Below are 25,911 nucleotides of genomic sequence, written 5' to 3'. Positions count from 1 at the left end.
GGTTTCCCTAGTGCATGTTCATTTATGAGCATTCACGGGCTATGAATCATTGTGACTTGTGCTTTTTTGTGTGTTTAATTCAACTGGAAAGAGAGGAATAGGTGTGGGGTGTGCGTCAGCCGTAGACTGATCGCCTAGCATGGGCTAGTCCCTGAGTCCTCCCATCACTCAAAAAGGAAAAAGCACCGCCCCCCCCCCCCCCAAGCCAATCACTTTTCTTCTGTCTTTCGTGAACTCTTCTTCATGGCCGGCCTGACAGTCCCTCCAAGGTCCCGGTTCACTCAATCATCCCTTCATACCACAGACAACTCTGGGAGGCTTGACATTGAGTCCTGGGAATGTGGCCAAGTCCTGCTCACAAGCCATCTAGACATGGGAGTCCACAGACGGGAGGGGGTGGCAAATTGTGTCACCTCGCAAGTTCCACGATACATCTGACAGCTGGAGAGTGCGGCAAGGATTCAAAATGGGGGACATTGTAAGAGGCAGGTTGGAAGGATAACTTGGAACCCAAAAGTCTCGATTACTTAAATTTCACTTCTATAGGGAGTGGCGTTCCAATGAAGGCTTTTCAGCAAATCTTTGAGTGCCAGTTGTTCGGAAAGAGTCTTGCCTTCTGGGATACCGATGTGGGTAGTCTCAGCATGAACTTCGTCTTTGTGGACTTTCCCGCTACTTAAGGGTGGAAAGTGACAGGGAGGAGGTTACCCTGATAGTCGTTTTGTAGATTTTGTGGCAGATAAGGGGACGCATGGAAGTATTTCAGGTTTTGCAAACAGGGAAAAGAATAGAAAAGGAGAAATGGAATGGTTGTGCATAGCATTTAGCACTGACTGTTCATGCCTGTTGTGGGAAGTGAACACCCAAAGATGGCAGGTTAAGAAATACCTAAGCCAGCAGGGCGTGGTGGCGCACGCCTTTAATCCCAGCACTTGGGAGGCAGAGGCAGGCGGATTTCTGAGTTCGAGGCCAGCCTGGTCTACAAAGTGAGTTCCAGGACAGCCAGAGCTATACAGAGAAACCCTGTCTCGAAAAACAAAACAAAACAAAACAAAAAAAATACCTAGGCCATCTGGATCTAATGGATTAGGTCCATTCGTGAGTTAAAGGACATCCAAATAGAGACATCGTCCGAGCACTCAGAAGTGGAATCAGGAGAGTGGTTTAAGGTTATACTGTAAAATCTGAGCGACACCTTAAGCAATATATTTTCCCAAGACACTGTATATAAATTTGGAGTTGTGAGAAATCTAGTCCTGAGTTAGTTTTTACACCAGAGACATGAGTCCTATGGCCAGTCAAAGCAAACGTGGGGAGAATGTTAGCAGGTTTTTCAAAAACTCTATGAGAAAGCCTGAAGTGAAGGTTAGGTGTTCTGGGTTCTTGATGCTAGGAAGTGGTATGTCCTGGAGAGGGCACAAGAGCCTTCACTCCTCACCTCATACTGTCCCTGTTCCTGGTTGTTAGAGTCTACGCTGGGCGTTTCCAGGTTCTTGGATGCTTATCCAAAGAATTAAAGAGAAGGGCTCACACAGACTTACAGAATAAGTGAGGAAACCTTATTTTGTGGAGCAATAATATATATTAAAAAGAGGAATGAAGGGTTTTTGTTGTTGTTTTTGAGGCAGGGTTTCTCTGTAGTCCTGGCTGTCCTGAACTCACTCTGTAGACCAGGCTGTCCTTGAACTCAGAAATCCACCTGCCTCTGCCTCCCAAGTGCTGGGATTAAAGGCGTGCGCCACCACTGCCCGGCTGGAATGAAGGTTTGTTACTTGCAATGTTATAATACAATTTAAAATATATTTAATGTTGTAGATCTGAGATTGTGGCAGAGAATGCAGTTTTGGTTTTTTTTTTTTTTTTTCCTTTTTGTCTTACACCTTGTTATTTGAAAGCAGACTTAGTATATAAACAACTCATTTTGTCCATGACCCAATAAAGTTTTATGGACATTGAATATTAAACTTAAAAGTTGATTTATTTTAGCCATATGGGAGTGGGTATGTGTGCAGATAGATACCTGGAAAGGCCAGAAGAGGGAGCCAGGTGCCCAGAAGCTCCTAGAGTCACTGGCAATTGGGAGCCATCTGATATGGATACTGGAACCAAAGCTGGGCCCTCTGGAAAAGCAGCAAATACCCTTAACTGCAGAACCATCTTCCCAGCCCCTGAATTGTTCTTTTTAATAATTTTCACAAGTAGAGGAATATTCTGTTGCTTTAAAAGAAAACAATTTAAAATGTTCAACCATTACTAGTATAGGGACTAACCAAATAGGCAATGAAGCCAAGTAAGGCAGTGCTCACCTGTAACTTCAGCACTTCGGGCCAGAGGCAGAGTCTTGTTCTGCATGATGAGGCCCTGTGTCACAGTAACACCTTTAGCAAGACGACAGACAGTGGCCACAGGAAGGAGTTGACTCCTCTGCTGTGGCATCCTTTTGTGGCTCATTTAAGTATTTTTTGGCACTGACTTGCTGAAGAAACTGGGCTGCTTGTCTGACCTTTCGAATTTGTGTTTTTGCTGAACAGTGGTGTGAGTTCCTTGTTCTCTAGTTATTGAAACTTTATAACCTTGAAATTATATCTCAAGGCTAATAACGTCCAATGCTATTTTAAATCCCTTGTTTACAGTCTCTCCGTGTTCCTAAATCATAGGTGACAGTGCCTTGACAAGATTCACTAAGCCCAAACAGTTTGCAGATACTGCTTTCTGTTAGAGAGCAACAGAACAAATGCTTTCCCACTTTGTTTTGAAAAATCAACTCATTGATACCAGTAGTTTTTTTTTTTTTTTAATTAAAGACAGCTATTTTTAAACATTAATGAAGTGGAGACACTACTGTCCTAAATAGCAGGGCTTGCCAGTGTCTGACTCCTCCATCAGGACATGGTGACTGCCTGCCAGTGTTACTGTTGCCACAGGGAAAATTCTGCTCATCCACCAAGAAGACAATGGAGGCTCAGCAGGGACCAAGATCCTTCACTAATTACTGGCAGTGGCAAGAATTCTGACTCCAAAGCTCACTTTATTCCATCTCTGAGTAATTGTAGTCATTTCATGGTATTGTACTTTATGGGCCTTGTTCATAGATAGAACTATGTCCAGTCAATTTATTTGAACTTTTCTTTGGCTCCTCTGTATCGGAGTGCTGAGTTATTGTGGTATTTCCACAGATGTTTCTGGTGGGTGGGCTGATGAGGAAGTGGCTTCTGTCTGACAGCATTTTCTGTGGGAGACTTGGAGAAGGTCTTAGAGGAAACCGATGTGATTCACATGGCGTGGAAGGACAGAAGTTTTTTGCCATTCAACTTGGTAAGGTGGACCGTGAAGAGGAGGCTGTCCTTAGTTTATCAAGGGAATGGTGGTTCTTCCTCTGATTCGTCACTTTGTCTGCCACTCAATTAGACATCACTTTAAACACGGGTGCTTCCTTCTACAAACTACATTTATCTTCATTGTTTGGGATTAAAGGTGTGCATTAAGAGAGTGATTGTATTCTAGCCAGAGGGATTGGTGTGTGCTAAGGCTAAGCCACCACAGCACAACTAAAAACAGGTTTTTCCAATAAACAACACAATCTCAGGTCCAATCAAATATCCTGCAACAGCCTAGAATTCTCTCTTCACTATCTCTTGGGTTATCCAAACTCCTGACTAGGTCTCACAGTCTGTCATACTGTTGGAGCAGCACATCCTGACACACAGCATCTGACAAAGTCAGCCCCCAGGTGTAGTTGGTGAATAAGGAAGTAGTTTATCTACATCTCCACTCTCATCACCATCTCGGTCTGTCTCCACTGCACATAAGCTTTTCCTAGTTTTCAAATGAGACTCTAACTTCTGTTGCTCCCTTCACATCCCAGCTTCCAGTATTCCTGAGTGACATATCTTCAATGTAAGTCTTGCCTTTGATTACAAATCATCAGGCATTATATTGAATCCAGTATTTTTAACATAAGTGTGTGTCATAATTGATCTGTCCTTTCTACCTAAACCCTTTCCTGTGCTTCTCCTTAGCAACTACAAAACCTTCAATTTCCTGATGAATTATTCTATTTCATACCCAGGAGGCTTGCTGACTTAGTTACTTTTCTATTGCTGGGAACAGGCACCATGACCAAGGCAACTTACCATCATGGTGGGAATCGTGGCAGCAGGCTGCTAGATATGGGAGAGTTGGGGGCATCACCCCATGGCAGACAAGTTTTCCCACACTCGTGCCCTTGGGGTTGGCTCATACACACACCCCCAGCACCAGTGCTGGCTCCACTGTGCTGCCTCTTCCAAGTAAAGAGTGGTGGCATGGTCTTTTGAAACCTCAAAGCCCACTCCATGACGTACCTCCTACAAAGCCACACCTCCTAATCCCCCGAAACAGTTCCACCACCTGACCCTATAGGGTCGTTCTCATTCAGACCACCACACTGGGTGACTCTAACTCATCCTGCGACATTCAGTTCTGAATTATTTCTTCCTGGGATCCCCTTCTGAGTCAGCTACCAAACTCTGGTAGAATTTTCTGTGTCTCATAACAGTAGTTTTATGTTTTCAGAATTTTGAGAAATTTATTGACAACTTCATATGTGTATATGATACATTTTAATTTGGTTCCCCAATGAACTTTCCTATCCCCCTCATTGTCTCCACAATTGCCTATGCATGGGTCTGCCCCATTCCCTTCTGAGTGTTTAAAGACTCACTTCTGCCATGAGTCTTTAGAGAGCAGAAATCACATCTCAGTCCTCCTGTGTCCCACAGGTCTATCATGGAGCTGCCAAGAATCGGCCAGCCAATTGATACTGCTTAGATTATAGAATGTGTGAATGAAAAGCTTGTTTAGAGATATTTTGAGTAAATTTTATTTTAATGACTACCTCTTTTGCTTTTGGTTTCCACAGATATTGGCATCAACCTGACAGATCCTATGTTCAGAGGAATTTATAGGGGGGTGCAGAAGCATCAAGGTGAATGTCTCTTTTACTAAAGTGACTTCTGTGAAGATGAACTCTGCTACAAGATCTTGGAAAGCACAATTCACTCTTAAAAGTGAAATCTTAAAGGACTCTGTGCAGCTGAGGGAGAATCTAAAACCCAGCATTCAGAAGGTAGAGGAAGGAGAATAGCAAGTTAGAGGCCAGCCTGGGCTACATAGTGAGAACTTATTTTTAAAAAAACAAAGCAAAACTCTCATCATCATATGTCAGACAAAACAATGAACTCAGTCAGTCAAGCCCCATTGGCAAACCGTTGTTTTGAACAACAGGCATGGAACCCAACGATTACTTCCTATGAACATCAGCTTATCAAGTTCTTAAACTTGATGGCTCAGTAGTTAAGAGGACTACTGCTCTTACAAAGGACCTGAGTTTAGTTCCCTGAACCTACTGACAGTGGGCAGCTCACAGCTGCCTATAACCCCAACTCCAAAGCCTCTGATGCCCTTTTCTGGCTTCTGACAGCATGTGCATTCATGTTCATATAGCAACGTGTCACACACACACACAGAGACAGAAAGAGAGAGAGAATTAAAAAATAAAAATAAATCTTTTAGAAAGGAAGAAAATGTTTTCAGCCAAGGACAAAGTGTGGTGTGCTGTTGTCTCCCTGTCTTCCCTACTCTTTCCATCAGTATCTACTTAGAGGCCCAGTGTATAGGTGGGACCGGATATTGTACTTTAAGTGTAGGCTTCACCAGAAGCAAGTGGCTTGTATTATCATATAAGTTCATTTTCCTCTCCAGTCCTAAGAATCAGCCCAGGAACTGATGTGAGCATAGACAAGTGCTGCCCACTGGGCTGTTGCGTTAGCTGAGAGGTGACTAAGCAGGAAATAGTGGTGACACTGAATTTTAAAGGCAGGATGTCTGCAATAGATGTGTCTGTGCACACTGCCTGGGAACAGTGCCTATGTTCTATGGACATGCAAATAGGGAGGGTGAAAGAGTTCCACACCACAGAGAGCTGAGTCAGCACCTGACCATGCCAGGCTTCTCTAGCTGGCTTTCCTGAACACAGGAAACAAGAAAAACACATGCTTTCCCAGGGCTCTCTGTAAAACTTACTCTTACAGATTTTAGACGTTTGGATGCTAGTTTTATGTGTTACTTATACAATAAAGTAACCGTTGAGTAAATTACCTCTGCTTTTCTTGCCTTTTTAGGGCTTAGATTTCATGCTGTGTTGTAGCATGTATGTATGCATGTGTGTTTATGTTATGACATAAGTTATGCAGTAGTCAATTATCACTACTACTGCAGTTTCTAATCTGGCATACATGCTATGCTCAGTATAAGTTAACTAAGGTGAGTTTTGTCTTTTGAATTCCAGTTATTTTTGTATATTATTTTTATTATGTATATGTAAATAGAATTTGAATTTTATTTCCATTTACTCTGAAACTGAAGTATGACATTCATAATGGAGTTTTTGTATTTTATTTTGTTGCCCATTATGTTTCTGGCCCTAACAGTGTGTTGGAAGATAGCTCAGTGTAAAGGACTTGTTGTTCAAAGCATGAAGTTCTGAGTGTGGATCCCCAGCACATGTTAAAGCTAAGAGCAGCAGCATGAGTCTAACCCCAGTGGATGACAAAGAAACTCGAGGCTCCCAGGGGCTGGCTGTCAGCCAGTCATCTGACGCAGTGGGCTCCAGGATCAGTGAGAGCATCAGTTATATAAGCCACAGTGATAGAAGAAAACACCACACACACAGATGGGCAGACAGACACACAGACACACGGACGGACGGGCACACACACACATGCACGGATAGACGGACGGACATGGACACAGACAGACAGACGGGCATGTACACTTTCATATACAAATACAAGTTTGGATAGAAGGCACATACATCTATTGTAGCCATTGAGTTCATCTTTAATGTGGACCTCCTGACTTCTGTCATTTTCTCCTTTTTTGTTCAACAAAGTAAAAGTACAATTAAATTAATTATTAACTATTCAGTTTCTTGTTTTATGTTTTTTTAAGGTTTTACAAATCTAGTTTCACTATTTTACAAGTAACTAGCACTGATTAGGCTGTGTTTTAGTACATGATTATTTTTGTGCATTTTTACTTTAAGGAGAGATAAAAATTATGCATGCATAATTATAGATATCTCTATATTTACTAGCTTTTCTTAATATGTGATTTTTCTTACACAGATGACTTACAAGATGTAATAGAGAGAGCTATCCAGATTGGTGTTAAAAAGGTAACATCTGAATTTTGTTATTGTCGAATTTCTTTGTTTTTAAAATAAGTGTTAGTTAAAATGACACACAGTAACAGTGACAGCCACCGGCACACACTCACTTCTGTCCTGTGTGTAATAGAAATGCATGTTCTGTCACAGATAGGTTGTACAGTCCTCAGGTATGTCATCAGAAATGTGACAAAGTGTGACAGAAAAAATAAAACTATAACACATGCTACTCTTAAAGACAGCCTTCCATAAATGTTATAATCTCATGCGTTGGAAATAGTTATCAAAACACATGCATGCATTACCAGAGTTAGCTGTGGGTATACCATTAGATAACTAAGAAAACTCCTTAGTTTTAACAGTAATAAAAGGCTTACAAGTTTTTAGAGTTCTAATAAGAAATTGAACATTAACTAGCTTAAGCCAAATTCTTCAAGTAAGTATTTTTTAAAATTGGTTTTAAAAATGGTAGGTAAGCTCACACATCTGAGAAATAAAGTTATATTCTATAGCATAGTATCAATTCACTTTGTAGCTATTGCTTCTAAGTTAAACACACTCAGTTCTAAAACGTGATGCTAGTTAAATAAACGCTGCGGTCTCTAACCCTATATATTGATTATTCAAAAGCAGTGAGAAAGGATCAAAGTTGCATGAACTTTTAGTCATATGTTCACTCCCTCGTGATGGATCACTTGATCTAATGTTTCTTCTGCAGACACTGAAGGATCAGGCTCCGACCTTCCCCATGTCAGCAGGAGTACTTTCCTCAGTTATAACTGAGTGCACACACACACACACACTCACACACACTCTCACACGTAAAGGATAGACAGAAATAATAGGAAGGGGCAGAGTTCACTTGGACCTACTGAGCTCATTACCAGCAGTTATGGTGTATAATTAGAAGTATGATTTTGGCATCACAAACTTGGCTTCCAGCCCCAGCTTCCTCCTTCATAGCTTTGAAACCTGGGGTATTCCAGATCTCAGCTTCTCATCCATAAACAGTGGATATTTTAGAAGTGTGTGAGAACATCGTGGTGAGGATTAAAGAAAAAGCTGCTATGGGTAAGCCTTCGTGATGTATGTGATGGCATCCCCACTGCCAGGTCAGGAGACGCATGCCGGGAGGGAAGCCCATGAAGGCCTAGCCTTGCCTGCCTTTCTCAGGTTATCTGGACAGGGAGAGAGAATGTAAGTGGATTTGGTTAGAAACTGTTCTACAGTATTGAAGTTCTTTATGTGGGTAGCTGGTGTAGTTTTTGAGACTTAGGTAAGGTTAGTAAAGAATAGTTTTTCTGATATCTTACATTTTTCTTAAATCTTATATTTTATGTGCATTTGAAATTTTAGTAGTGACTGTATATTCCCTGTGTAGACGCTCAGTGGCTGGTCACTCTCAGTAGCTGGTCATCCTATGTCGCTGTATGACAGTATCTGTTCCTCACACACAATCCCACCTTTGTTTTGTGTGCGTTCTCTTTGGTGTGTACCTACAATGAACTATCTTTACTTTAGCTTAGAAACACTCAGAAGTATGTTTTAAAAGATAATAATCAGTCCTTAAATCACCTTTAGAAAGTACCTTACACAGCACTAGGTTCTTTAATTATGTCTGACAGATTAGTAAAGGTGGCATTCTAACCACTGAATGACTCTAATGGCTGTCTGGAGCATGCTGACTTCTCCAGAGCCGTGAATTCCTCCATCACGACACTAATGTACCAGCTTTTGTCCTTAGAACCCTCTGCTTTGTGTAGGATATGGCCAGCCCTCTAAAAAGCTTTTTTTGTGGGTTGTATGCATTATATATGTTATTCTAGGAATTAAAGCAGAAATATTGTAAATATCAACTCATTTCAGAAATGATAAACTATAACATAAACAGTATATTTTAATGAAAAATACCTATTTTCCAAACAAACCTTAGCGGCAAGGGATTATGTTACATTCTGCCAAGTTTCTGAATGACTGAGAAGACCGCTGCATTCCCATGCCTGTTTCCGGGGTCAGTCTGTTGTGACACTGTACATCGGCTAGTATCTGGCTGACCTCCCTGTACACTTGAGCTTGGATGAAAGTGAAAAGATGAAAAGCCTTTTGGTACCCTTCCACAAGTAGTTTCACCTCCCAATCAACACGCCAGTTACTGATTTTCATGGTCACTTATTTCAGTGAACAGAATTTTGACTAGGCAGGTCCTTAGCTGTTCTATAACATATAAATTGCATCCTCAAGAGACCTAGACCTTGTCGCTAAAAGAGACAAACATGTAAATGCGTGTTATTATGTAACACAGGAATCTTGTGAGAGGGTGTGTGTGGACAGAAATCAGGTAGCACTGTGTGGAGTTGATGTTCCTCATGAACATAAAGGAGCGGTAGTGGGGCCAGCACCCTGCGGTGAACTGGAGGAAGGAGTTTGGTCCCTGGAAGTCAGCTTCTTTTCCTTTTTGCCATTTCAGTTTATGATCACAGGTGGAAGTCTCCAAGACAGTAAAGATGCACTGCAGTTGGCACAAACAAATGGTACCCTCTTATTCCTTTTACCAAAACAAATGTGAATTACATAATTATGAAGAAGTCTTTCTCAGAACTGCTTAAGGTACAAATACAGTGAGCCTGACATAGAAATGACAGGAATATAGACTGGTTTCAGTGGAACGTGCTTAAGATAACAAAGTTTAGAGTAGTCTTTGGTATATCAGATGTTTGATAAAATCTTATAATATTTAGCATGATTGTTATTTCAGAAAATAATAGTAAAGTTACCCACATACATAATTTATCTTTTAGTCGTTCTAGTGTAGCTTCTATGTGCATATTTTAATGTTTGATAGGAATTATTTTTATTTAAAATCTTTTAACTTAAATTGAGAAGGATCATTGTTAGTTTGCTGACAGGACCCTGCTATAGCTGTCTCTTGAGGCTATGCCAATACCTGGCAAATACAGAAGTGGATGCTCACAGTCATCTATTGGATGGATCACAGGTCCCCCAGTGGAGGAGCTAGAGAAAGTACCCAAGGAGCTGAAGGGGTCTATAACCCTATAGGTGGAACAACAATATGAACTAACCAGTACCCCCGGAGCTTGTGTCTCTAGCTGCATATGTAGCAGAAGATGGCCTAGTCGGCCATCAGTGGGAGGAGAGGCCCTTGGTCTTGCAAAGATTCTATGCCCCAATACAGGGGAATGCCAGGGCCAGGAGGCAGGAGTGAGTAGGTTAGGGAGTAGGGTTGGGGGAGGGTATAAGGGACTTTCGGGATAGCATTTGAATTGTAAATGAAGAAAATATCTAATAAAAAATTGTTTAAATAAAAAATAATTAGTTAATAATATAATATAATATAATATTCCACTGTTAGGGCTAGAGAGCTGGCTCAGCAGTAAGGAGCACTTGCTGTTCTTGCAGAGGACTCCAGTTCAGTTCCCAGCACCCAGCAGCTCAGGGAATGTGGCATCTTCTTCTGGTCTCCATGGGCACAGTCCTCAACACACACTAACAAAATTAAAATATGCTGCTCTCTGGGTGCTACTTCACGCTCAGACATTTCATGCTTATTTAAACTCCTAAAAGCTTATTTGACATTCAGATAACTTTTTTGTATGCATACTTTGCTAGACACCTAGAGATTAGGCATTCCACATAGTCTTTTCAAAATACAGCTGTGTTTCTTTTCTTTCTTTTTTTTTTTTTCCTAAAATCTTACCAAAAGCTGTTTTTATAGCAATCTTTATAAAATGCATGCTTCTGTTCAGGCTACATTAACTCCTAATGTTCAAATCATGAAAATGATCATCTTCCCAGGACTTTTTAAAGTACAAAGGAAGATTTTCTTCCATACTTTATAATCTCTAACAGCTGTGGTTTGAAAACCCGTCCCCCGTCTTTATTATTGTTTTTCTTCCTCTTCTTTTTTAAAAGAGCTGTCTACTGCTTCCTGTTACCTGTGTAAAAGCCTGAGGAAGGCTTTCTACCTTCCGTGGGTTCAGTAGCAGGTACCTGTTGAACTTCTAAAACAAAATGAAACCAAAAACCTCTTATTTTTTTAGAGAACCAACCCAGGATGCTGTGCATGGTGCATAGAAGAGCCAAGCACTCACATTGGCCCATTCTCCCAGCCCTCCTGGTGTGTGTGCCTCACTATTAAAGCTAAAGTCTGGCTTCCAATAGTGAGATTTGGTTCGTTTATTAGCAAAAGAGATTCCCCTTTCATGCTCTTTAAGCCATTCCTACTATTAGCCTTTTAAAAATTTTAAAATAATTCTTCTGGTACACATGCACGAGCGCGCGCATGTGTGTGTGTCAGTAGGTTATAAACATGAGTGCAAGTGCCCACAGAAGCCATAGATGTCAGATCCCTGTGGAGACGCAGTTACAGGCAGTGTCTGACACAGGAACCAAACTCCAATCATCTGCAAGAACAATGGGCACTTTTCCAGTCTCTACTGTGAACCTTTTTAATGGAGGTACATAGTGGTTGTTATAGTAAATACATGAATTGTATTACCATGTTAACAGTAAATATAAAAGATAAAATTAGGTTACTTTAAGAAATCATTTCACAGCTGGGTGTCATGGCGCAGAGGCAGAGGCAGGTGGATCTCTGTGAATTCAAGGCCAGCCTGATCTACAAAGACAGTCTAGAACAGCCAGGGCTCTGTTACACAGAGAAACCCTGTCTTAAAAAAACAAACAAACAAAAAAACAAAAACAAAAGATGCTTGATAAATGGCTAGCTTTGGAAAGAGTTGAGTTGATTATTTTATTAATACAGGAACTCAGTTTTTATATGCGTATTCCACTTTTAACTTATTTTTAAAATGTTTGAATGACATACATAATTCTGCAAGTTTGGATTGTTTGTAACTCCAAATCAGTTGAAATTACTTCATTTACTCATTTTTATATGTTAAATATTAACATAAATGAAAAATATTCTGAAAATAACCCTAAAATGTGGTTTTATTTTGTTTTGTTTTTGCTAGACATGTTTTTCAGTACAGTGGGGTGTCACCCCACGAGATGTGATGAGTTTGAGAAGGGTAGCCCTGATCAGTACTTAGCAGGGCTGCTGAACCTTGCTGAGAACAACAAAGGAAAAGTTGTTGCAATAGGGGAATGTGGACTTGGTAAGTGCCAACCTCATCACTTAACATTATCTTGAAAAAACTACTTATGTTCAAATCCTTAGTAATTATTATTCTTTATCTTTTAAAGATTTTGACCGACTTCAGTTTTGTCCCAAAGATACTCAACTCAAGTAAGGAAATTTGTTGACTTTGATTTTTATTTTTTCAAAGTAATATCAATTGAACATGTAGGTTTAGATACTAAGGTGTTTTTGTTTTCCCTGGAAGATATCAAAAGTTAAGTGAAACAAAGTTCACACATGTTTGCATGTAATGATAATCCCCAACTGATTAGCCGGTGGATATGATTTGAATGGTGAAACAGAGGGATGCATTTTATGTTATATAGACTTGGGGGAGGGGTGGCAACAGGTGTATCTATGCACAAACTATCTACCCTTGGTCCACTGTAGTTTCTTATGGAAACTACATAAGAATCCAGATCAAATTATCTCTTAATAAATCTTGTCATCTTGGGGGTGGGGGTTGGCATCTGTGCCACCTGAGGGACTTCCCATATCATACTTGTTAGAGATGTTATGAGCTCTGCCTCTTGAACACCAGGTAATCAGTTCACCTAACCTGGAAAAATCAGATTTGCACTGGGACATTGTCTTTACCGGCTTCTCAGGCCATCTTTGCACTGCCATGTCTGCCTGGACCAGAGTGAGCCCTCTGAGCCACAGACGGGCAAGCCTCGGTACAGGACAGGTGCTGTTGCAGAGCTTCACAGCATGTCTTCCCATGTGGCTTTTCTTCTAGAATAAGTTAAAAGTGACTCTCCAATGCAGCCTGAATATTGCAGACTCAGCTTTTGGATCCATGAAAGTACTGATAAGTGTGAGTTCTGTCTACTGCTCTGAAGATAACTTCCATCGTCAGTCAGTGTTAGAGCTCAGTCTGTACAGCAGGGTATAGATTATGCTGGGCCACACATCAGATGTCCAAGGGCCAGTTTCTAATAGAGGTGACCTCAGCTTATCCTCTAAGTGGTTGCTGAGTGCCTCTTCAGTGGTAAGAGATAGGCTTCTTTCTTTGGCCTTTATTGATAAGACAGTCCAAAGTGTAGTAGGCTAGTAAGTGCAATCAGGAAGGTATATGCACTTGAGGACTTAATTGTGTTCCATTCCTACCACCACCATTAAAGTTTTAAAAAGTGTCATGGATAGGGGATAGAAGGACAGCCGTCTAAAGGCAGTCTAGGAAGCCTTTCTAAGATGATAGTATAATGTAGGTCTCCTCAAAAGAGGATTCTCAGGAACAAACTACACCGAGGACACTGAGAAGATAGATCAGTTGGCAGTTTTTACTTAGATCTTAAAATGTCTGTCTTAGTCAGGGTTTCTATTCCTGCACAAACATCATGACCAAGAAGCAAGTTGGGAAGGAAAGGGTTTATTCAGCTTACACTTCCATGCTGCTGTTCATCACCAAAGGAAGTCAGGACTGGAACTCAAACAGGTCAGGGAGCAGGAGCTGATGCAGAGGCCATGGAGGGATGTTCTTTACTGGCTTGCCTTGCCTCCCCTGGCTTGCTCAGCCTACTCTCTTATAGAACCCAAGACTACCAGCCCAGGGATGGTCCCACCCACAAGGGGCCTTTCCCCCTTGATCACTAATTGAGAAAATGCCTTACAGTTGGATCTCATGGAGGCATTTCCTCAACTGAAGCTCCTTTCTCTGTGATAACTCCAGCTGTGTCAAGTTGACACAAAATTAGCCAGTACAATTGACCCCTTGTCAACTTGACACACAAACACATCACTAGTAAGCCTCAACCCTTACATTCCTATTCATCCCCAAGGTCTAAATAACTTTAAACATCCCAGAGTCTTTACATATTCTTAAAATTTCAATCTCTTTAAAATATCCATCTCTTTTAAAATCCAAAGTCTTTTTGAAATTAAAAGTCTCTTAANTGTGGGTTCCACTAAAACAGTTTCTTCCTTCAAGAGGGAGAATATCAGGGCACAGTCACAATCAAAGCAAAAATCAATCTCCAACCGTCCAACGTCTGGGATCCAACTCACGATCTTCTGGGCTCCTCCAAGGGCTTGGGTCACTTCTCCAGCCATGCCCTTTGTAGCACACACATCGTCCTCTGGGCTCCAGATGCCTGTACTCCACTGCTGCTGCTGCTCTTGGTGGTCATCTCATGGTACTGGCATCTCCAAAACACTGCATGACCCCTTCAGTCCTGGGCCTTCAATTACAACTGAGGCTGCACTTTCACCAATGGCCTTCCATGGCCTCTCACAGTGCCGAGCCTGAGCTGCTGTGTGACCCCTTCATGCCTTCAAAACCAGTACCACCTGGGTGACCCTTACACATTACCAAGTTCCACTGCAGAAGGAGTACAACCTTGCCTATCTCTGGAACACAGCCTCTTTGTGCTTTCAGAAAACACTTCCCAGAAGGTGTCACCTCAACGATGCTGGTCTCTTCTTAATCACCGCTAATTTCTTAGCTCCAGCTAACCAGGATCAATAGTCCCAGTAATGCAAAGTTTTTGCTTTAGTAGTTCTGGTATCTTGTTAATCACAGCTGATTTTTCAGCCCCAGCTAACCAGAACTACAAAATCTTCACAATAAAAACAGCAATGGCCCTGAAGAGAGTCTTTAATTTTCCCCCTGAAATTTCACAAACCAGGCCTCCATCTTCTGCACTGTTCTCAGCATTATCTTCCAAGCTCCTACACAACATCTGACAGAGCTCTTAACAACGAATGGATCTTCAAGCCCAAAGTTCAAAAGTCCTTCCACAGTCCTCCCCAAAACATGGTCAGGTTGTCACAGGAATACCCCACTATGCTGGTACCAATTTGTCTTAGTCAGGGTTTCTATTCCTGCACAAACATCATGACCAAGAAGCAAGTTGGGAAGGAAAGGGTTTATTCAGCTTACACTTCCATGCTGCTGTTCATCACCAAAGGAAGTCAGGACTGGAACTCAAACAGGTCAGGGAGCAGGAGCTGATGCAGAGGCCATGGAGGGATGTTCTTTACTGGCTTGCCTTGCCTCCCCTGGCTTGCTCAGCCTACTCTCTTATAGAACCCAAGACTACCAGCCCAGGGATGGTCCCACCCACAAGGGGCCTTTCCCCCTTGATCACTAATTGAGAAAATGCCTTACAGTTGGATCTCATGGAGGCATTTCCTCAACTGAAGCTCCTTTCTCTGTGATAACTCCAGCTGTGTCAAGTTGACACAAAATTAGCCAGTACAATGTCTAAAGTAGTAATAATCTCATTTGGATCACTGCCACGGAGACAGATACCCAGGGAACCCAGGGAATTCCTGTCCCACCTGGCTTCCCCTGGCATAGGCTAACCTCTTCTGTGTCCATCCACTTCAGTATGTTTACCTGAGTGTCCTGAAGATGGGTGGCAGATTAGTGTCTTCCAGTGTGCCAGAGGCACACAGTGGCTTATGCACTGGTGTCAAGTAAAGGTTTAATAAGGAAGAAGTCTCCTTTTCTCTGTGTTTCCTATATGGATAAAAGGGCTGTAATTTAATACTTGCTGTTGGACTTATTGTTAGAAGAATGTAGATCTTGGTCAGTTCTTTGTGTGCATGTGTGCACACACTCATGCATGTGTGTGCATGTGGAGGCCAGATGTCAGTCCTGGTGTCATTCCCCAGGAGCTCTCCCTCACTGGGACCTGGGGCTCTCTTTTATGTGCTTGCTGGAGGTCAAACTCAGGAACTCCTGAGTGCACAGCAAGCACACTGCCGACCAAGCCACCTCCCAGTCCTCTCATCTGTGCTTTCTGTTTTCCAATTTTGTTGTTGTTTTTTTTTTTTTTTTGTGACACCATCTCCCTATAGCTCAGGTTGGCCTGGAACTCAATACATAAACTTGCTAAAATCCTTTGCCTCTGCGTCCTGAGTGCTGGGATTAAAGGCATTCACCACCATTCCTGGCTTCGATCTACATTTTTGTAGCATTTTGGAACCATTAACCTACTATATGATTTGTTGGTTTTATAAAACACATTTTTTTCCTTTTCAAGTGCCCAGTAGGTATCATGTGTGAGAAATGGTAAGTGGGTACACCTTCAATGGGGTTCAAGTCTTCTGTCCATGGTGAGCAGGCCTGACCTGCTATGTGATTTAGTTTTGCTATTTCCTGCCTGTCTACATATACAGCTCAGCATCATCATTGTCAGCATAAGGATGCCACTGCCCACCACTCTTCAGTATTTGATGGGTAAAGCCCATGGTGGCATGTCTGGACAGACTTGAATGCTCAAAAGTTATTGAGCTTCTAAAATACTAGCAGTGGCTTTTGAGAAATGCTTTAAAAATTATATCACTGTGTCTGTGCATCTGTATAAGGGAGTTAGAAGAGGGTGACAGATCCACTGTAGCCACAGTAACAGATTGCTGTGAACCACCATGTGGGTGCTGGGAACTGAATAAATACTGCTCCTATGCAAGAGCTCCTAGTGCTCTTAACCACTGAGCCAATTCTCCATCCCTGAGAAGTGCCTGTTAAAGACCAAGAATGGAAGCAAGGAGGCGGCCTGACTCGGTTATGGAAAGACTGTCTTGAAGTCCTAGCAGTCTGCCTCCTGCTGCCCTGGTACACATCTTCCTTTCACAGGCAGAGTTCTGTTCTCCCGTGTAGGAGGAAAGATTGCTCTGGGCATTTTTCTTGGGGCTTTAAAATACTGATATTATGTAGGTCTTTTTTAAGAATCAGCTATCAGACAAGATTTCAGAATGATTCCAGGGATACTTAAGGTTCTCTGGAAAAGGATCGAGGCCACCCAGGCTGTCAGCCAGCTGGGAGAGGCTCACAGCTACTGTGTCACTCGCTGCGTTTTGGCACGTCTCAGTACTCACCAGTAACAGCTGCTCTGACACTGACATTTCAAGCTGTCCTTAGTGTTGACCCAAGCTGTCAGGAAGCAGTGATTCAACTGGAGGAAAATAGAGCTTTGATAAAATGTACAGATGTAAGAAATTTCGACAGTTGTCAGTTTTGCTCTGTAACTTGTTATTTGGTGGCTGGTTTTGTTTGTTTTCCTTTTTAAAATACCAGTTATTTGATGTTATATACCTGTTATCCTCAGTTTGTACTGTTGGAGTGCTTAGATTAGTTTTGCCACATGGAAATTTTCTTTCTTAAGATTCCTCTTTTATTTTTGTGAGGGGGCATGCATGCCATGCTGTGCGAGTGGTGGTCCCAGGGCCACTTCGTGCACATAGTTCCTGAGTCCTACTTTGATGTGGGCTCTGGGAGGTGAACTCAGGTGCCAGCCTTTCTTCACCATGCAGAAAGTGTCCTTCCTGTTGAGCCACCTTACCACCCCCCCCCCAGCTTCTTAAATGAACCATTGCTCTTAACCACTGAGCTGTCTCTCCATAGCCTTCCCTTTGTCCCCCCACTCATCCACCCAATGACCTCTTAATGATATCTATCTAGCTTAGGGATCTTTCTTTTTTTGAATTTCATAAAATTCTCAGGGCACATCATATGTCTTTATGTTATTTATTTTATTTTTGGTTTTTCAAGACAGGGTTTCTTTGTGTAGCCCTGGCTGTCCTGGCCCTCACTCTGTAGACCAGGCTGGCCTCAAACTCAAGACATCTGCCTGCCTCTGTCTCCAGAGTGTTGGGATTAAAGGTGTGCGCCACCACTGCCCGGCATGCTTCTGATAATTTTAGAGAATTATATCTTTGGCTATTCTGTGACAGAAAGCTATTTTCTTATAGAACTGTTTGGTTCTATAAAATTGTGACTTGGTCATGTGGCTGGGCCACAGAGTTGTGCATGGTGACCACATGGAGGTCATTACCTGAGGTGTGGCTGAAGCTACCTATATGATCATATTTGTTGGTATTCTGTCTGGACTCTACCCCCACAGATACCTGGCAACAGCCAGGTAGGCCTGGCCCACTATAAAAGGGGCTGCTTGCCCCTCCTCTCTCTCTTTCTCTTGTTCTCTTGCCTCTTTCCCCTTTGCTCCTCATTCCCTTCCCCCCTCTCTCCAGGTGACCATGGCCGGCCTCTACTTCTCTACTCCCCCCTTCTCTCTGCCTTTCTCTGCCTCTTCTGACCTCATAACTCCCCTCCCCATGCTGAATAAACTCTATTCTATACTGTCTTGCGTCTTTCGTCTGGTCCCTAAGGGGGAAGGGATGCCTCGGCCAACTGGATGTTGGCAACACTGGATGTTGGCATCCATGTACTGCTTTAGTGGCTATGGAACGGGTGGCTAGTGCTTGTGTTTTGGGGTTTGGGTTTTTTTTGTTTTGTTTTTTGTTTTGAAACAGGTTTCATGTGGGCCTGGTTGTCCTCAAACTAATTGGGTAGTTGAAGATCACCTTAAACTTGTGATGTGTGTCTTCACCTCGAGGATGCTGAAATCACAGTCCTGAGCTACCACACTTGCTTTCATGCGGTGCTGGAGATTCAGCCCAGGGCTTTGTGCATGTTGGCAAGGACTCTGCCCATCTGACGATGTCCCTCGCCACTACTAGTACTTCTTAATCTTTTCTTTCAAGGTTTTGTTTTCTAACTTGCAAACTGTCCTCACTTTAACTAAAACAAAATTACTTCAGCTTATTCTAGCCCAGCAGAATCTGAAAAGGTGATTTAAAAACCCAAACATTAGTTAATAAAGTCATAGAACACCAGTGGGCATTGTGAAAGTTTGTAATCCTGGTAAATGAAGCATCCCTTTCTAAAAGTTAAGTGGCAGGAAAGAAGCTTGTGTTGTTAATATCTGAATTCACTGCTTCCATATTGTCATTTCCGATAATAAAATTCCTTTACTCAAAAATTATCTGATATATGTTTCATGCTAAAATAAAAATTTTGGTGTGGCAATATTTTTGCTTTGTGCAGATATTTTGAAAAACAATTTGAACTGTCAGAACAAACACAATTACCAATGTTTCTTCATTGTCGCAATTCACATACTGAGTTTTTAGGTGAGTTAAAAATGAAGTATCATTACAATTTAAAACTATGAGTCAGTTAGGCCACTTGCCTGAATTTTCTTTTTAATTCACAGATATTATGAGAAGAAATAGAGACCGGTGTGTGGGTGGAGTGGTAAGTGTACGATAATTGTTTAAATATGGGCTGTATAAAAATGTCTTTGTTATTAAGGTCGGCTTCAGGTCATTCAGATAGCAAAAGTAAAGTGATCAAGTTTCTCAGTTGAAGCACATGTAAATTTGCTCTAAGATTTATGGGCAAGATGGTGTACAAACAAGTAATACTTTTAGTTACATTTATTTTGCTTAAAGTACAAGAATGAGTACTGAATTCTACTTAGGAGAAACAAATGGGAATCCTCTTCTCCCACTGTGCAGTAAGCCTGAGAGCTGGCCTCCGCTGCTCTCCTTTAATCACACCGATTTTCACCATCTCGTAGACTAGTCCATTGTTTCTTTCAGGTTTCCTTTCTTTCTCTCTTTTTCTTTTTTTTTTTTTCTTTTTCTTTCTTTCTTATTTTGTTTTAATTAATTAATTAGGTTTTTTTTTTTTTTTCTCTCTCTGTGCAGCCCTTTTGTTTGTTTGTTTGTAGACAGGGTTTCTCTGTGTTGCCCTGACTGTCCTGGGAACTCAACTCTGTAGACCAGGCTGTCTTCGAACTCAGAAATCCGCCTGCCTCTGCCTCCCGAGTGCTGGGATTAAAGGCATGTGCCACCACTGCCAGGCCAGGTTTCCTTTCCTAATTTGCTAGCTGGTAGTCACTCTCTTCCCTCTAATGATTGCTCATCCTCCGTGATATATTCTCCTCTTAAATGTTTCTCGTGTGGTCCTTTCAGTCCTTCCTCCTGAGACATTTCCAATATATATTCTCTACTCTCACTGCACTGTGACAGCCATGGTAGTGACTTCTAGTCAGTTGGATCATGAACTTGAGTAGATAATCTATGTTTTAAAAATGCTCACGTACACAAAATTTCATATACAATTTCAGGAGAGGTTCAGTGACCATCCTTTGGGAGTAAAGATTGTTATTTAGGTTGCAGTTCCATGTGTTAGTGGAAGAAAGTTGATCTAACCCTAAATTTTTGCTGTAATACATTCCTTTGCTTGGACACTTTTATGATATATATTCCTTTTTGGAATGTTGCGGAATGCATGTGTGTTTTTTAATGTTTAATGTGTGTGTGTACATGTACACATATGTGCCATGGTGTTCGTGTGGAGGTCAGAGAATAACTGCAGAGTTGGTCACGGGACTGACCAGGCTTAGCACCTTCACCCAGTCAATCATCTCGCTGACCGTTGCCGTCCGTTTTTTAGGCTTAGCTCTGCTTGGTGCTACATCCCACTAGTGATAGGGCTGTGCTCTGTACTGCTGTCATGTTCATGCTGTGCACATCTCCTCTGGAGTTTACTGACTGTAATTTTCCCTTTAGCAGCTATACTTAGGAATTGAGAAAGGCTTTAATTAATGTCCTGGGCATTACTGACGGCATGGGTTGTCATTCTAGACTGCACTGCTCACTCCTCTTTATTTCTAAGTAAGTCTTTACTTGGATGAGTCTGTCATTTCAAAAAGATAATACCAGGAACAGCAAAAGCAACCAAAATATTTGGCTTTAATAAAATAAGTTGCTAAATAAAGTACTATATGTAGTTCTCTGAATTAGTGTATAAGAGATCACACTTTAAATTACCTTCATATTAGTGAAGGGATTTTTCATTGTTGTTGTTCACTGGAAATGTTGAGGGCTTAGCACCTTTACCTAGTGAGTCACCCTGCCAGTTGCTGACCCATGTGTATTTTCCAAGGAATTCTTCTGCTTGGTGTTACAAATCTTGCTAGCAGCTGTATAACATAGTTATCCATGGGCAGTGATGTGAGTTCATTGCTAAATGAGCCCTCCTGTTAGTTATTGGTTTTGATTACACACATATACCTAAAGCAGGAGAAAATAAGGTCTCAGTCCTTTCTGCCTGTTTAACTGATGTGGATAGTGTAACAACTGCTTTTTTAAAAATTTCTTTTACTTTTATTGTTTCTTGTACATAAGTTCCCCCCACCGTCTCTGTCTCCCTGTCTCTGTCCCCCCTACCCCCCTTTCACACACTAAGGCCAGAAGCAGGCATCCAATCCCCTGGAGATGCTCAGTGTGGGTGCTGGGAACTGAACTCCTCTGCAAAAGCAGCAAGCACTCTTAACTGCTGAGTCATCCCTCCAGGCCACAGCTGGCAGTTTAAAAGCCATGTTCTCACCACTCTTGCTGATTAATCATTTCTAAAAGAAAAGTGTCCTCTGAAAGAGAAGTGCAGCGGGATTGTCAGAACTCTGCAGGGAAGGTGATGTAGAGATACACCTAGCTGCAGAGAAACCTTAGGCAGATAACTTCTTGCTTTGTGTCACCAGAAATAATGAGATTGTGATTATCAAGTCTGGCTTGAAAGAAAAACATTGTAGGTGCTACCACATTAAAGGCCTGTGAAACAACACACACACACACACAATGTATATAGACATATATGTATGTATGTGTGTGTGTGTATATATATATATACATATATATATGGCTTTGCTCAGAAAGCAGACAGATGCTAGTATAATAAAACTGTATGTATATATCCCTAGGTCCATTCGTTTGACGGCACGAAGGAAGCAGCAGCTGCTTTGATTGACTTGGACCTTTATATAGGATTTAATGGTTGGTACGTTCTCATACTGTTTTGGTTTTCCTTAATTGTTATCAGATTCTTTAAGTTGTCTTGTTAAGACTTTATTTTTATTACAGTTTGTATGTTCTGCATTGATCTTTGGGAATTTTAGTAACTACTTATGAATAAATTGAATAGGAGATGGTTTTCAGTCATTACACATTATTATGCTGTGTTCTGATAATGGAAACAACGTGTGTTGAAGTCAGCAGGTCTTCAGCAATCCAGTTTGTCTTGTGCTGTTCACAGATATGTATTCACAGCATTGTATGTGATGCAGTACACATGCTGGCCTTGGGAAAAGAATATTCTAGGGCAGTCACGTGTGTATTTCTTAGGCCACAGAAGTTAGGAAGCAGGTGTAATGTTACCCTGAGTGTGAGAACCTGTCCTCTGGCTCAGTGCTCAGTGACCTTTCCTCTAACTCCACACTAAACCTCAAACCTCCTCACAAGTCAGCCAGCACAGCAAGCCAGTGATGGTAAGTTACAGAAGAGAGGCTGGCTTGCTTTCCCTCCTCAGTGTCGCCCTTAACAATGATCACTGGTGACCATATATAATTCTTAGCAGAATGTTGGCATTGCTTATTCCTATAGATAGATCCCCGGATTATTTTAAGTAACAGTTAAACTTATAAATTGATTGTCAAACAATATACTCATCCTGAGAGAAGCAGTTATTGCTTCCTCACCCAGTATGCCTCCATCCCAGGTACGCTTTGCAGAACAAGTGCTTGGGTATCTGCTGCTACCCATCTGGGTAACATTAAATGTTCCTAGCTCTGATGCCTCTCTTTGTGTCCTTAAGACACACACCACACTGACCCCACTTCATTGTCCCCTGTCTTCCTTACATTGTTATGTCAGGACTGGGTTCTGTGTGGTTGTCATTGTTTCTATATTCCCTGCTGCCCATGTGGTGAACTGTGCCCCCTTTTTAAAAAAAAGATTTATTTACTATGTAAAAAGTGTTATGCTTATGTGTATATCTACACACCAGAAAGGGACATCAGATCCCATTACAGATGGTTGTGAGCAACCATGTAGTTGCTGGGAATTGAACTGAACTCAGGACCTCTGGAAGAGCAGCCGGTGCTCTTGACCTCTGAGCCATCTCTCCAGCCCTCACTTTTTGACTTCTGGGAGTAACTAGCCTTATCTAGTACCTTGACTTCAAAACTTGAGGCACAGGCACAGTGGCTCAACCCTGTAATCTCAACCCTGGGGAGCCTGAAGCAGGAGGATCATGAATTAGTTTGGCCTGGGCTACACAGTGAGTCACTATTACTTTTTATTTTTTTAAGATTTATTTATTATATGTAAGTACACTGTAGCTGTCTTCAGACACCCCAGAAGAGCATCAGATCTCATTATGGATGGTTGTGAGCCACCATGTGGTTGCTGGGATTTGAACACAGGACCGTCAGAAGAACAGTCAGTGCTCTTAACTGCTGAGTCATCTCTCTAGCCCCCTATTTTCAACTAGATGAAATACATTCCAGCTTTCACTTGTAGCTCTGAGGTTCTCTCCTCTAGCATAGTCTTGAGAGATAAGAGTGCCTTCTGTCTGAAGACATTATAGTCAGAAGTCATTTTCTAACTGCTCCGTTGCTTTTATCTTGGTTCTCTCACGTGGTTGGTCTCTTTTGATGGGGACTTTCTTCAAATGCCAGGTAGTCCTTTTAGCTGGACATAGTGGCACATGTTTATTTTACCCTGAAGCTGAAGCAAGATAGCCTCACAAGGCAAGTTTGAGGACAGCCTGGGCTATATAAAATTTTGTCACAAATAACTTATTGGAAGCTCTAGGTGAGTCAGTCAACTGGCAGGTTAGATCACAGCTGGACCTTTCCACAGTGGGCTCTCACACAAGCTCTGTAGAGACCTTTTTGGGGGTGGATCTTTTTCTAGAAGGGTGCCCTGTGATCTTTGCTAGGAGTAGAGTAGGGATTTGTAAATGTACATGGAGTATCCTGGAGCAGAGTGAGGTAAGAGAGGGGACTGTCAGTTCAGTCTGCATCTTTAATCCCATGTTCCTGCTGTGCTGGGTGTCCCCCGTTCCCTACCTTGTGTTTTCTTCACCCATCCAAGTCACAGGTTGGTTATCTGTGTACCTCATCATTTCTCTGTCTAAACCATTCCAGTTCCCATTCCCGGTCCGAGATCTGCTTTCTAGGCACCTACTTCTGAGATATTTCTTGGGTGAATCTGTTTGCCAATCTCTTTCTGGGCCTTTAACATTTATGTCACTTAGTATTTAAAAGCTATTAATCATTTCTTCTTTCATGTTTTGCTTTATTACGATGGGTCGGGGCAACAGGCATGGGTGCAGTGATTATCAAGGAACAGTGAAAAGACCAGTGCTGCAGGATTAAGAAAGTAGGGATGATGAATACACACAGCAAGTAGGATTGGGAGGCAGTGAAGTTACTTTGTTAAGAGATGCGCCGTCCCACAGAGGGTGAGCCAGCAGTGACCACCTTTACAACATGGGCTTCGGAGGTGCGATGTGTCAGAGTGGGCTTACAGATTCTAACATGTGTAACCGCTGTGTTGTGATTTTAGTGTGTGGGAGGCTGTGCTTTATTGGGGGGTGGGGTATGAGGGTGTGTGTGGTCTCTGCTTTGTTCAGTCTAGCCAGACCTAAAATTGTTCTAAAATGTCTTTACAGGGAATTTGTGATTTTTTTTTTTTTTTTTAAATACAAGGACAGTACTTCTCATTACTTTGAATACTGATTCATTCTAAAACATGCTGGCAATCTAAAGCATTTACCTTCCTGCTTGTGTCTTGGGTGAGCTAGGTCTGGCCATGTTTTCTGAGCACCTAGCTGAAAAGGTAGCAATCGGCGATGCTAGGTAACATCAGCGATGCTAGGTAACATCAGCGATGCTAGGCAACATCAGCGATGCAGCACAGGCACAGCAGCATCCTGTTCTAACCACAAAAGGTTCACTGCTTATGGCTGGGCCATCTCATTATCCCAGAGCACGGCCTGGGGCCAAGGCCACATTCAAGGACTAAAGTGTCCATGGGCAGTGAGGGTGCAAATATGTAAGTGTGTTCTACAGGGCAGCGAGGCTGGAGAAGCAGGAGTAGTCTGTTACAGTGGCTGAAAATGAATTTGGAAAGTGAAAGTGAACAGCATCCTGATCATTCTGTTATAGAAATATCTTTTTGTAACTTTAAACTTTACTTATGCTAATAAAGTTTATTAAAATGTCAACTGGTAAGTATGAAAAAAATGATACCCCTAAAAGCACGAATATTCAATATGCCACATTCTAATTCCATTGTTACATCAACGCTTTACATTAAAGGAGGAGCTGGGAGCTGGCGAGGTGGCTCAGTGGTTAAGTGCACCTGCTGCCCTTTCAGAGGACCTAGCTCTTCTAGTCTCTGGAGTGTCTATTCACATGACTTTCACATACAATGTGCATGCAATGTGCATACTTAATGTGTGACATAGTAAAAATCATGTTTTAAATGTTACATAAGGGACAAAAGTAGAGGTTGATTTGAAGTTGACCATAATATGGGTTCTGTAAAGGGTAAGGATATATTCACTAAATATCATTTTAAAATACTGTTTTCAAGCTCTCTGAAGACTGAAGCTAACTTGGAAGTTCTGAAGTCAATACCTAGTGAAAAACTAATGATTGAGACAGGCAAGTAGAAAATTCCAGAAATTCAAGTTCCATACTGAATCAGAGTTTTAGAGGTTATTATTGATGGAAAAGTAATTACAGATTGTTTTTGTTTTCAGTTTGGCCAAACCTTAAACCTTATAAAAGATGACAGAATCTGTGCTAACTAGAGTCTATATTTCTGACTATTTAATGAAATGAGTCCCCTACGCAGTTTAAGAAGGGCTTTGAGATTCTCTACTGTGGTTTAATTCTATGGC

General features: G+C 41.7%; 1 protein-coding gene across 5 annotated transcripts in view; it reads left to right on the top strand.

Annotated features, from left to right (window-relative positions):
* Tatdn1 (TatD DNase domain containing 1) overlaps positions 1 to 25,911 on the top strand; it is a 31,374-nt gene that overhangs the window by 199 nt on the left and 5,264 nt on the right. Inside the window, exons 1-10 of one of the 5 annotated variants that reach the window (XM_029469596.1) lie at positions 1,870 to 3,315; positions 4,901 to 4,966; positions 7,167 to 7,216; positions 9,675 to 9,738; positions 12,202 to 12,345; positions 12,434 to 12,476; positions 19,201 to 19,286; positions 19,370 to 19,410; positions 21,923 to 21,995; positions 25,602 to 25,672. In XM_029469596.1, the coding sequence (XP_029325456.1) occupies positions 3,177 to 3,315; positions 4,901 to 4,966; positions 7,167 to 7,216; positions 9,675 to 9,738; positions 12,202 to 12,345; positions 12,434 to 12,476; positions 19,201 to 19,286; positions 19,370 to 19,410; positions 21,923 to 21,995; positions 25,602 to 25,609 (714 nt within the window). In that variant the 5' untranslated portion in view covers positions 1,870 to 3,176 and the 3' untranslated portion in view covers positions 25,610 to 25,672. Of the gene's footprint in view, positions 1 to 1,869; positions 3,316 to 4,900; positions 4,967 to 7,166; positions 7,217 to 9,674; positions 9,815 to 12,201; positions 12,346 to 12,433; positions 12,477 to 19,200; positions 19,287 to 19,369; positions 19,411 to 21,922; positions 22,000 to 25,601; positions 25,673 to 25,911 lie in introns of those variants that run through there. The other 4 variants (XM_029469595.1, XM_021182991.2, XM_021182988.2 and 1 more) reach the window with 4 other exon arrangements.

This window comes from Mus caroli, chromosome 15 (assembly GCF_900094665.2).
Source record: "Mus caroli chromosome 15, CAROLI_EIJ_v1.1, whole genome shotgun sequence".
In the NCBI taxonomy this organism is placed as follows: domain Eukaryota; kingdom Metazoa; phylum Chordata; class Mammalia; order Rodentia; family Muridae; genus Mus; species Mus caroli.
This window is presented reverse-complemented; position numbering and strand designations above follow the sequence as displayed.